This window comes from Leptopilina boulardi, unplaced genomic scaffold (assembly GCF_019393585.1).
Source record: "Leptopilina boulardi isolate dan_hultmark-lab unplaced genomic scaffold, ZJU_Lbou_2.1 LbouV2_377, whole genome shotgun sequence".
Lineage (NCBI taxonomy): Eukaryota > Metazoa > Arthropoda > Insecta > Hymenoptera > Figitidae > Leptopilina > Leptopilina boulardi.
Window position 1 is genome coordinate 2,215,700 of NW_026137948.1, and position 13,699 is coordinate 2,229,398.

At 26.6% G+C, this 13,699-nt stretch overlaps 1 protein-coding gene and 1 long non-coding RNA gene across 2 annotated transcripts; both read left to right on the forward strand.

Moving 5' to 3' along the window:
- Window positions 1-2,565: 2,565 nt before the first annotated feature.
- LOC127287958 (high mobility group protein B1-like) lies at window positions 2,566-6,963 on the forward strand. The gene is made up of 3 exons (XM_051315118.1): window positions 2,566-2,733; window positions 3,988-4,239; window positions 6,300-6,963. The coding sequence occupies exons 2-3, from the start codon at window positions 4,018-4,020 to the stop codon at window positions 6,432-6,434; spliced, it is 357 nt and encodes a 118-aa protein (XP_051171075.1). The 5' UTR covers window positions 2,566-2,733; window positions 3,988-4,017; the 3' UTR covers window positions 6,435-6,963.
- A 3,642-nt stretch (window positions 6,964-10,605) lies between these two features.
- On the forward strand, window positions 10,606-12,270 carry LOC127287961 (uncharacterized). Its single transcript, XR_007843970.1, has 2 exons — window positions 10,606-11,645; window positions 12,035-12,270. It is a non-coding gene; the product is annotated as an uncharacterized LOC127287961 (long non-coding RNA).
- The last annotated feature ends 1,429 nt before the right edge of the window (window positions 12,271-13,699 follow it).

A 13,699-nucleotide genomic window follows, 5' to 3' on the forward strand; every position in this document is an offset into this window, starting at 1 on the left:
ATATCAATATTAATATATATATTATATATTGTAACAAAGATATTTTTCATTATAATAATAATTATACAGTCAGGAACATATGTCTGTACTTTTATCCTCGTCATACACGTTGTCATGACAACGCACGTGTCAGCAAAGGATAAAAGTACAAGTAAAAATTCTCATAAATTCTCAGAGAAAAAACGATCCGGTAATTTACCGGTAAATTACCGTATTCTTCTTTCTCTTCTTGACGTAATTTACTGTCTTTAGAACACTACCTGTAGTCTATTCTCCCTGGCGAAAGAGACAGGTAGTCTATCTATCTCTCTTGCACTCATTGGATTTGCATTTGGACTTGCACTTGCCTTTTTATTTGCACCTATTCTAGAATCGCCTTTAAGCACAATAGAGTCGGGAGCGTGAAAAGGCCTGAGCAGAATAGAAACGCAACCGGAAGAATGAGTTAGAGAAGGACAAACAATATGTCTATCCTTCTCTAACTCATTCTTCCGGTTGCTTTTGCGTAGTGTTCTAAAGACAGTAAATTACGTCAAGAAGAGAAAGAAGATTACGGTAATTTACCGGTAAATTACCGGATCGTTTTTTCTCTGAGAATTTATGAGAATTTTTACTTGTTCTTTTATCCTTGTCTGACACGTGCGTTGTCATGACAACGTGTATGACGAGGATAAAAGTACAGACATATGTTCCTGACTGTACAATTATTATTATAATGAAAAATATCTTTGTTACAATATATAATATATATATATTAATATATTAATATTGATATAATATTACATTATTATATTGAATCAGGTACATTTATATGCCTGCACTTTTATCCTTGTCTAACACACATGTTGCCATGACGACGCACGTGTTAGACAATGATAAAAGTGCAGGCATATATACCCGACTGTCATCTTGTCAGTAAGAACACAGAGAAAATTAGGGTGCAGTCCCATGGATCAGATTAGCAGATTAGACGTTGACCAATAAAAAAACAGTCTCTAACTGAAATGCAAAATTTGCCGCGAGAGACTTTTGATTGGCTGAAATCTATTCTGCTAATCTGCTCCATGGGACTGCACCCTTACAGTCTATTATATTCATTGTTCAAATTATTCATTTAATAACATGTCGGTCGTTTATTTATAACTTACATACTATAAAAATACATATTTAAATTTAAAAAAGGCAATTATCAATCACTTAAATGAATATTCTCATAAATTCTCTTTTTTTCGGTAATTTACCGCAATTTTCTTTCTTACCTTCTCAGGTTTCAATTTTACCGAGAATTTTAAAACACTACTTTTGCGATTACGATTCCGGTTGCGTTTCCATTCTGCTCAGGCCTAAACGAATGCAGGATATGGGCTTCCCAACCTCAAAATGTATGCAAATGTTACACTCGTGGCTAGATATGCCTACACTTTTTTGTTCTTTTTTAACACACGTATTGTCATGACAGCATATGCGTTACAAAAGGACAAAAAAGTGTAGGCATATCTGGCCACGAGTGTACATATATTCCGTATCCGTCTTACGTACCCGACTCAGTTGTGCTTAGGCCTTGATTTCATCCACATCATGGGACAATCAATTTTATTGCACAAAATTTACAAAAAGTATAAGGTTACAGTCACACTATCTCATGCATGCATGAACAGTGTATGCATGAGATAGTGTGACCGTACCCTAATATGATATTTTACTTTAAACTAGAAATGTCATTATTATAAGCTGAGTACATATTATAAATATAATTTATTCTTTATCATTACGAAACATATCAAAAATGTTAAAAATTTTTTACCATGAAATTGCTTTCGCACAACATGTTAGTGTAAAATCCCCAAGAAAAAGCATGAATGTAAGAAACATAGTAATATATGTCTATATCTTTTGCACTCATTATTTTCTGCTCTACGCATTGCGCCTCTATGTGATTTCACCCTTAGATGTCAAGCATGCGTTTGGTGTTTAACAAAAGTGAAAGCCCAAACGGTGTGTAAGCGCCTTAAATGTGTTCAATTATCGATTTTGTATTAAAACTACATTACACTTCTGACTATATTTTTTTAACGTGTATTATAAAGTTAAAAAATTTTTTTAACATATTAGAATAAATAATATTAAATTGTATCTTTAATAAATGCGTTTCAAAAAATAAATTTAATAATAATAAGTTTTTGGCGGGAATTGGCTTAATGCTCTTAATAGCAGAAGACAAATAAAGTTAATCAATGAATTGGTTGAATCTGAGATTTTAAGCGGGAAGAGGAAAATTAAATACGCGCGGGAATGTTTTGAGTTATTTATTTTCCATATAATTTTAGAGGAAAGTTAAAAATTTGAAAAATTTTATTTCGGTAGTAAATAATATTCCTGAGTCTAATTGTTGATTTAATGTAAACAATGAAAGTGAAATAGAGGTATTAAAATAGTTTTGGATTGGTTTAATATTGAAAAGGGTGGGAGAATATATAGGCTGACGCAAGCGCACACAGTGAACGAAAGTTTCAATAGAAAAGGTAGGAATGATTAGTCACAAAGGGTAAGTAAGAGAGGAGAAGAGAAGCCCAAAGCAGAATAGCGAGAGACTGGAAACGTGGTTCGGCGTCTGTTTCTGTATTGCACGCGTCGCTTCGCATTGCACAGCACCGCACTAAACTGCACGGTAGGATACACGACGCGCGCACCGGTAGCCGCCTAGCCGCCTTTGTCTCTACATCACATTGAGAGGTAAGAACAATTTTATTTCTTATTGTTGCTTTTAGCCTTTGTATTTTCCTCATAAAACTTTACAAAAATCGTTAATTTTTTTTGAAATTTTAATAAATTATTTTATATTTCGGTTACTGTCACAAATTATAAGAAAAATATAGTTCCGCCAATATATGACGCGACGCACTGTTACTGATGGCACTAAATTGTCCATACTCTATATTATGGCGTCTTGTTTAGTGATATCTTTTGCGAAATTCCCAATATTTTTTTCTTCTAGCTTTAAAAAATTCCACTAATATTTAAATATTTTTAAAAAATTAACATATTTTTTAATGAAAACAATATTATATTTAGAAATGCATGTTTGACGCTTGGCGTCTCCTCAATTCAAATTGATTGCAAGTATTTACCCTTTGATTTTGAAAATGGCGGGCGCGAAATTTTTTCTAAAATTTTTTTGCTCAATTTACAATGTATTTGTGTTAAAATATTGTCCAAAAATAACAAAAATAGTATCTTGGAATTTTATAAAATGAAGTTTATTTCATTACATCTTGATGAAAAATTATTTTTTATCTAAACAAATTGCTTGCGAATTAGGTGTTTGAGTTGAGCGTCAAGCTCCCGTTTGAAAATTGTTTCTTTATTTTTTATATGAATTAAACTATTATTTGTTTATTTTTTTCTACTGTAAAAAATTATCACTAAATTTTTTGACGTTAATTTTAAATATTAATATTTATTAACTGTTTATTTAATGAGCGTCGTTATAGTAGGAATCAGTATAATTTTATAAGTGTTACTTGGAAAATCGATAGTAACGCTTAGATAAATTATCTGCCTGTATTAATATTTATTAATCAATTTTTTACTGCAAATTATTTTTTACAAAGTATTTTTTATTTAAAAATTAATTTAGTTGGCAATCTTGAAATTAATATTAATTTAAAAAAAATATATTTTTTAATCAAAGAAAAATTAACTTTTTTTTTGAAATAATTTTTCGCAAATTTTTGCATCTGATAAATTAAAAATATTTTGCAAATTAAAATTTTTGCATTGTAAAAAAATATTAATTTCATTATTTTATTCCTCACAGCATATAAAAATTTCTGCAATATGTGAGATACTATTCTTGATTATCGATCGAATTGCATGCTAAAAAATTGATTTAAAGCAGATAGATTCTTAATGAAAAATTATTCTTAATTGATAGTTAGTTGATTAAAAATTTGAATAATTTTTATAAAAAAATTTAAATTTTTTTAGCTAATTGAAAGTAACAAAACACAGTACATCATGTCGGACGATAACTCAACAGCAGTTGAAGACCAGAAGAAGAAGAGAGGTCGACCTTCAAAAGGAGAAAAAAGCGTATCAAAAGAACCAAAAAAGAGAGGCCGACCCGCAGCCGAAAACAAAAACAATACTGCACGTTCAAAATCTGATAACGAAGATGATGCTCCATCAGTTCCCGCAAAGAGAGGTCGAGGTAGACCAAAGGGTTCCCACAAGAAGAAGGTATATCGAAGTTTTATGCATTTTTGTTAAATTCACATATTTTATTCATTCAAATTTAGGAAGTCGACAAATTACACCAAAAATTGGGGATAATTATTGTTTTTTACGAGTTACAATTTTAGAAAAATGTTTTTATTAAAATAAATTTTCTTAAAATTGTGACTCAATGGAGGGGGTAGTTTCAGTATTTATCGCTGTTCTCCCCTTTTTGCAAAAAAAATGGGTCTGAAATCTTGAATTTTATCCCTTTTTTCTAATCAATTTTTTCATCAAATTAGTTAAATGACTAATTTGAGTCATTCAAATGTTTTCATTATTCAATAAATTTATTGAAATAAACCCAAATATTTTTGAAATAAACTAAATTTTTGTTTTAAACAACTAAAAATGCATATTTATACAAAAAAAAACAATTGTTTAAATTGAAATTTTTCCCAGAAAAAATATCAAAAATTTATATCTGCTTTTATTATTTAGATTAAACTTTTTGTTATAATTTTTAATAAAATTTTGCGTTCATTTTTAAGCTGTTTTTCAGAAATTGCAGATTAAAAAGACTATTTTTGTAAACGATATTTTCAGAGTTAATTTCAAAGACAAAATTACTTTTTTTCCTTTATAAATCGTCTTTCTTATTAAACACAAAAAAATCACTTAGGATTCCACGTGATAAAAATTCTTATAATTTTAATGTGGAAAATATTCATGCGTTCCTTTGCAATAAAAATAATCTAAAGCAAATTCGAATTATTTAAAATAGTTACGTGAAAAAGAAAAAAATAATTTCATCAAGATTAAATTTGACATATTATAATGTAATTATTAAACTATTTCTTGATTTTCAAAATCCTCAATTTACCTAAAATTGAACAGAAAGTTCACTGTGATTCCTGTAATAGCATTAACCGATTGAAATGGCGCGAGTCTTATTTAATTTGTAGTTTGAAGACTTCTGCCATCTGATGGCGACCGGATGAATTATAATTATAAGTGATTCCACGTGAGATTAACCTATGACATTTTAAATTCGGATAAATATTATTATGAAGCTGAAGTACGCAACGTTTATGATTTAACGATTTTTAAAGAAATAATTTTTTAAAATGAAAAATTCTATAATTTTTTGCCTAAAAAATATTTTTTTATAACTTGTTGATCAATAAAAACTACAAGAAATATTTTTCATTTTAAAAAATTATTTTTTTAAAAATCGTTTATCATAAACGTTGCGTACTTCAGCTTTATAATATTTATCCGAATTTAAAATGTCATAGGTAAATCTCACGTGGAATCACTTATAATTATAATTCATCCTCTAAAAACCCAAATTTTTAAAAATTCATAACTTGAAAATTTGGACACATAAAATAATACGTATACCTTTTTTTCTACGAAGAACGAAAAAAAAAAGTTTATCCAAATTTAAAATATCACAGGTAAATCTCAAGTGAAATCACCCATAAACATTCGTCCATCATTATATTTAAGATATATACACATTTTATATTTTAAGAGTAAAGTTCCCGATGAAATTTACATTGTAGACCTAACAATCACATAATAATTCACAAAAACTTATTTAAAAATCTAATAATTACTTTAAAAATACAAAAAAGTTGTTTTATTATGATTATTATTATCACTGGATGGAATTTTTATATTTAAATAAATTACTTTCTAGTAACTTTAAATTACATTTTTGAAATTAAAAATTTCATTTCATCTAAATATTTTTACAGAGAATTTGAATTAATATATAAATCAGACTTGAAAAACAGTAAAGAAAAAAGAAATTGCAAAATTTGTTTAAATGTCTATTTTGCTGAATTCAAACCTGAAAAATTTGTTTAAGAATTATTCTTAATAGAATTAATAAAGTTGAAAAGGCATTTTCGCTGATTATAATACTCGAGGCTATTAGAAATGCATCCAAAAAGTAAAGCGAAATCTACATTTTTTGCATTCGTTTTAAAATAGATATTAAAACATTTTATTAAATTTGTAAATTATATTGTGATAAATAAAAATGAATCTAATGAAAAATTATAAAAAAATTTTAGCCAGGAGCAGCGAAAGGAACAGCTCCATCTTCGGGACGTGGTCGTGGCAGGGCAAAGAAAGTAGAGGAAAAACCTGAGAGTACCGGTGAGGAAGAAGATGAACAGGAAGAGGAGGAGGAAGAAGAAGAAAACTGAACAGAATATTTAAAAGTTTTCTTAAGACTCATGAACTTTTTAAGTCCTTTTAAGACTTTTTAGGTTTTTATATATGGTAGCAGATAATTTTTGTCAATAATTTTACATCCTGTCATTTATTTTATTTTTTTATAACAGTGTATTACTTAGTGTTTTAGATATTTTGATAAAGACCATTGAATGGAATTTAAACGGAAAAATAGTAACTTTTGGTTACAATTTCAAAAAAATTAATGTGCTGATATATGTATTATCACAATAATAATTTCTAAATTTTATGCCATACTTGAAGCGCTAGTTAATCATAATCGGTAAAAGTGCCAGGGGTTCGAGTTACAGAATTAATTAACATTGTGATGGACATACAACAGATATTTTCACGTATGTTACGTAAGAGTGTGAAAGATTCTTTTTTTTGTAATAAAATATGAGCAAGTGAGTAATTGACGTCCTGTTTCTAATCAAGTAAACACTGTGAGTGAATGTCAAATTTGTATTAAAGTAAATAAATTCGCAAAATACTCTTAAATTGTGTCTAATCAATTCATTTAAATAAATAATTTTAAATTATTGTTTGAAAAATAGGTTAAATTTAAAGTAATTAACTTTGAAGATATCTTTTTTTTCTATTCAGCCTAAGAAACGGCTAAAACTTAAATTTGTCCCTACAATTTTATTAGTTTTTGCAATATAAAACGAAAAATATTAATTGTACGCCAGAATAATTTCAAAAATTTTTGTAGGTACTTTTGTGCTCAAAAAATTTATATATGGGAAAAAATTCTTGAACTGTCCAGGTCGATAGTAATGTAACTTTGGTTAATTGTTGCCCTGTATGATAGTATCAAATCTCTAAAATATTAGCTCATTAAAAAAAAATTGTAGAAAGTTGGTGTGAGTTTTTACGTTTTAAGTGACATATTTTTGGAATATTCGGCATATTCCACTGGAAAATGCTTGGAAGGTCCCGGGAATACAGTAAATGTCCACCTGCTCTTCTATGTTCCGAAGGAATATTCCGCGAGAATTTGGTGGGAAGAAGTTATATGAATAGTCCTGGAATATTTTTAAGTTTTCTTTCAGGAAGATTTTACAAAAATATTCAGAGAAATTGCGTACGAAATACTTTTTAAAATTATTTTTGGGAACTTATGTAAAAGAATAATATGAAAATTCAAGAAAAATTATAGAACATGTCCAAAAGAGATTATCAAAACAATTTTTAAATGATGTATAAGATGTATACCGATTATTAAAAATACTTTTAAAAATTATTTCGTACGCAATTTCTCTGAATATTTTTGTAAAATCTTCCTGAAAGAAAACTTAAAAATATTCCAGGACTATTCCTATAACTTCTTCCCACCAAATTCTCCCGGAATATTCAAGAGCAGGTGGACATTTAATGTTTTCCAGGGACCTTCCAGCATTTTCCAGTGGAATATGCCGAATATTCCTGGAAGATTCCAGGAAAAAACTGTGGATTTTACTATCTAAATAGGAAAATTTATGAAATTTTTCACGTACTTTTCAATACATACATACATACATTCGGCCTGCGCGTAGTTTAAAATTCGAATTAAAACTTTAAAATGATTATTAAATCAACAATTTTAATTGATTATTATACTTTATATGATAAACAATACGATAGAAACAGTTTTTTAAAATACGACTTAAGTTGACTTAAGCCGTTTTTTCAGCGAACGGTTCATTTATATTTTCTACTCAAATAAGCCAATTAAGAAAGTTCATTAATTAATTTTAAACGATTTTTTCGTTTACTTTGTAATTATTTTATTAAATTAAAAAAACCTTTGCGAAATAAAGGTGGCGGTACACCTTAATAAAAATTGGAAAATTTTTTTTAAAACTATTAATATTATTATACAAATAAATTATACATTTTAAAATTTTGCACAATAAAATTCTGAACGAAAAATTTCACGCAATTGTCATTTTTTAGATCCTACACATTTGACATGGTAAATCTGTTTTTTGTTTCAATTAAAACAAAAGTTGTGATGTCAGCTGTGAAGAATCTAAGAAATTAAAATTAGTTCTATAGAGTTTTTCGTGCAGAATTTGAAAATGTATAATTTATTTGTATAATAATATTAATAGTTTAAAAAAAAATTCCAATTTTTATTGCAGTGTACAGATTTAATTGTATAGGGTTTTGCAGCATGTAATTTATTTTATAGAATTATATTTTATAATATTTATTTAGAATATTAATTAATTTGCTTTTAAATTTTATTATTGTGTAGAATTTTTTTGTGATGAGTTAACGGTGTTTACCCACGCGAAAATGAGATGTACGGTTTTTGGACGAATTTTGTACTAAATTCGTACTGATTTCACACGAAATTTCAATTGGAATTCGTGTGGAATTTTGAAACGTTTTATCAAACGAATAATGACTGAAATTTGTTTCTAAAATTTCGTTCGAAAATTAAAATGGATATTCGTATAAAATTCACTTGAAATTCATACAAGGAATCGGTTTCATAAGAATTACTAAACGAAATATGAAGAAAAATCCACCTTGATTTTCAGAAGGAAACTTTTTTTTGTCTCTTTAATCTTCAGAGATTATTATTTTTTAAGCGTGGGAAAATTTTTTTTCTGTATTTTCCACAAAGTAAATAATTATGAAATTTTCCACCAAATATCTTACGTACTTTCGCTATAAATTTTTGTGGCCTTGGGAACCGATTCCTCATACGAATTTTGTAAGAATGTAATATGATTTTTATACACAAAAGCCAATTTTACACTTAACAAAGTTATTTCTGGGCATTTCCACGAGAACAATTGAATTTTCGTCCGTGCGTCACGATGACTAATACGGCTGTATCTTTTTATAAAATCAAAAAATTTTTTGGAAACGTTTCTATTTTCTTATGTTTTTGCATCGAAAAAAAATTTTATTTTATAATAATTTCAAAAAAAGTTACAGACAAATTTAGGCATCGTGACGCACGGACAGAATGTCCGCTTTTTCATGGAAATGCCCTTCTACTGAAAATTAATCTCAAAATAGTTTATAAAAATTAATATTGATTAGAAAACATAATTAAACATAAAAATAATAAATTTAACATTTATAATATTTTTTATTATTTTCTAAACATTTTTTGATATTAAAGTATTTTAAATAAGAACGCCTTTTTCTACGAATGAGAGAGTTAATAGTAGCGCAAGCGCAGTAGCGTTTGGTGACGTTTGTCAAAAACAAAAATATATCTGATGCTGTAGCCGCTGTGAAGTGAAACGTAAGTAGTTTAAATTGTAATCTTATCATTACATATGTGAAATTAATCCTAAACATATGTAAATTTTGTACATTGAATTAGGAATAATTAAATTAATTTAAAAAATAAAAAATATATATCCTTATAGCAGAGTTGACATGTATTTGTCTAACATAACCGTAAAAAAACTTGAAATTTTTGTTTATTTTGTTACCAAAGTATAATGAATGTACATGTCCTTTTCAGTAAATTTTTTATTTAATAATTCGTTAAACAAACAAATATGTACTTTACAGAAAATAAAAATTTTACTGAATAAGATCCAAACAATAAGAGTCGAATACATTTAAATTAAAAAACACCTAATTTAAATATTATTTACTTAAAAAACTCTAAAACTACTAAAAATTCAGGATTCACGTAAAAAAATTTAAAAAGGTTATGTCTTTTTTCCGAGTTGATTATTATATTATTTATATATACAAATGACAAACGTTATGTTATTATTCTGTTTTTTGTTTATACACATGAAGTTAGTCTTTAGTGTTTGCATTTGTTTTTTTATCTAAATTAACAATAATTCAAGTAAGGTTATGATGCCTTAATTGTTATTTTTTGTATTTTTATTCTCAAGATTTTGATTAAAAAAATTTTTATTGGTTTTAATATTATTTTCGAGATTGTACGATGTTATATTTTTTTTATTGCATCACTCAGGTCCTAAGAACATACAATGTGGTCAAAAAAAGAAAATTAAGAATAAAAATTTTTTATACGAGAGATAATGGTGCAAAATAATTGACGATGAAAAATAGTCAAAATTGTAAAAGTAGTACCTCCATGAAGTTGGCGCCGACGCTCAGCGTCGAAAATTACTTTTCAGGGATCAAAAATATGAAATCTCATTTTTAAAAAGGATTTGGGTCAAAATAATACTTTGAAAAGTATTTCTCAAGGCATTATTTGGACCAAAAATTATTTTTTGAAAATAATTTTACATTTTTTGTCCTGTGAAAAACAATTTTCGGCGCTGAGCGTCGACGCCAACTTCATGGAGGTAAAGTAGTTTAATATTGAAGAAGAAAGATTAATTAAATATCAACTCATTTTTTGAATTAAAATTTTTGAAAATCCATACGAGAGCTAAGAAATCATTACAAAAAGCTTGTAAAAATATTAGCGATAAAAAATTGTCAAAATTATCTTTTTTTAACCACTTTTCATGTTTTTATGACCCAGATGATGCAATAAAAAAATATAACATCTTGCGGATCATTAAAATTTGAAGGGGTCAAAATAAAGTAGATGCCTCCCTTTAATTTATTTCTTATAAATATTTGAGTTGTACAGAAATAAAGGAACTTTTTAATACTAGATTTCGCTTTTAAATACAAATTTTTTGAGTTCAATAGAAGTGAAAATTTTTTCAAATACCCAGAAAAACTAATGAATTTTCTAAATCCAGCAAGATTAATATTTCTTGTAGATAACATATTTTTTAATTTAAAAAAAATTTTTTTTCTTCAGCAATGCATAAGCAATTTGAATGCCATGCTCAAAAATTTGAAAAATCAAAATTTGAAATATTGACATTTTTTTAGCCTGAAATTTGAATTTGAAACTTTAACTACTTGATACGATTGTTTATTATGCCTTAAATTATTTCAAACACGTGTTGGGTCAGTTGGGGTAAATGGGGACAAGAGGTTTTGGAGCTCAATTTACAGTTTAAAATTACGTTCAACGTCAATATTTTAACCTCAGATCACCTGCAAGAGGTTTTGAGTATTGCCAAGCTTTTATCTTGACAATTGTCAGCAGGATAAAAAAAGTTATCGCTCAATGCATAAAAACTTGAAAATCAAAGTCAAACAGCTTGTCATTATTAACCAAATTAACAAAAATTCAAGTTAATTTCTGTTATGGAAGTCATAAGGAATAAGAAAAAAATTTGGTATGATTTTTAATTCTGTTTTTTTCAAATGCGAGACAAAATACTGAAATAAAAAAATAATAAAAAAAATAAAAAAATTTAATTGGTTCAACTATTATATATCTACTAGAAATTTTTTTCAAGTTTTTTCATCCCTTAATACAGTATAATATACCTAAAGAAACTTTTTCCTTAAAACTTTTTTAGAAACTATGCTGTCCCCATTTACCCCAAATTTTATGATATTTTCTAAATTTTGGGGTAAATGTAAATAACAACTTAAAAAAAAATAAACCTGCAAATATTACTTTTTAAAGGAAGAAACTTACGTAATTTGTGAAAATAGCGATTTCGTCCCCATTTACCCCAACTGACCCTAAATTACAATTAAAAAAATTTTTTTGTTTCAGATGTCAAATCTTATGCATTGGTTACTACGAACATTGGTCGTGTTCATTTCGTTAACATTTTTACTAATTAATTCGGAAAAGATCGTTTCACATGTCGGCCTTAATTTTCCAATTAATTCTAAGATTTTAATTTGTATTTTATATGTAGGGATTTTTGTATTTTGTGCAGCTTCTGTAGTACTTTACAGGGTATTCACGTTTAATAATTGTCAAGCTGCATCTCTCGAACTTAAAAAGGTAAGTTTAATAAATATATAACGAAATTTTAGTTCACGTAACTTAGACAAAACTTAGTCGAATATTAGAACTTGACTTTACTTACTGTTCTTATTTTTCTTTACAGCAAACAGAAGATGCAAAATCAGATTTACTTCGAAAAGGAATAAAATTAAAAGAAAATTAGTTTATTCAATGAAAGAATATAAGACTTACAATTTTTTGTAAATGAAATTCAAAAATAAAATGCTATATTTATAAAACAATATTTTCTTTTTTTATTTGTAAGCGATTTTTCTTACTTTCCGTGTTGGTGTAGATTAGTAACCACTTCTCTGCGTGTCGCCGACAGCCCGGAGGTGCGGTTTTTTACATGAATTTCAATATTAAATTTTATTTCTTTTCTAGTGTGCTTATTTATAAAATATTTCTTTTGTATCTTTTTGAAAATTAAAGTGACAATTTTAAGGGGAGTCATATTTTGAGTCCTTAAATTTTAATGATGGCAAGAAGTTATATTTTTTTTTCTTGCATCATTTCAGTTCTGAAAACATACAGGATGGTCAAAAAATCAAAATTTTAATTTTTGACCATTTTAGAATTTTTACTTTTTGAAAAAATTTAAATTTTTTTGAAAATCCATACGAAAGATTCTGAAGAATCATAAAAAAGTGTGGAAAAATACTTAAAATTGTGAAACACTGAGAAAAGTGATTTATTAAACATAAAACTAATTTCTTTTTTAAAAAAAGTCCTTTAATGGTTAAAAGAATTAGTTTTATTGTAAAAGGAATTTTTTTAATTTAATAAGGTTTGACGTTTATTGACAAAGCGAAAAAAGTTTTAAGAATAAAAGATTTCTGTTGTTTATGAATTAATTTACAATAACAAAATTTTTTACAAAACTTCTTTTCATTTCCTGAATTTACTATTAAAAATTTTTTTTATTTTTATAAGAGAATTGAAACTTTTAAAACCAATATTATGACGGATTTCTTAAAACTATAAAAAAGCGTATAAAAAATTAATAAATAATACTAGTAATTAATTAATTTTTTATAATTTTAATAAATAATTTAAATTATAATTTTTATATGTGTCTTTGATATTTGTATAATTTTGTTTCGTTTTAATGTTTTAATTCATTCGAGAAGTAAGAAAAGTGAGTGTGTCGCGGTTACAATTTTGCTTATTGTATGGAACCGTCAATTTTATAATTTCTTGTGATTAATATATATATTATTAAATTTTTTTCATTAAATTTTTGTTTCTCTTTTCGTTTATTACGTTATTTTCTATCGAATTTTAATTATTTTCTGTCTTATTTCTATTTGTAAATTTATGTATAATTTTTTTTTTTTTTGAGGTTTCTAAGTTTCATATTATTTTTTAATTTATATTATTCTTTTAAATACAAAATCCGTTGCAATTTTTGTCTTATAAAACATT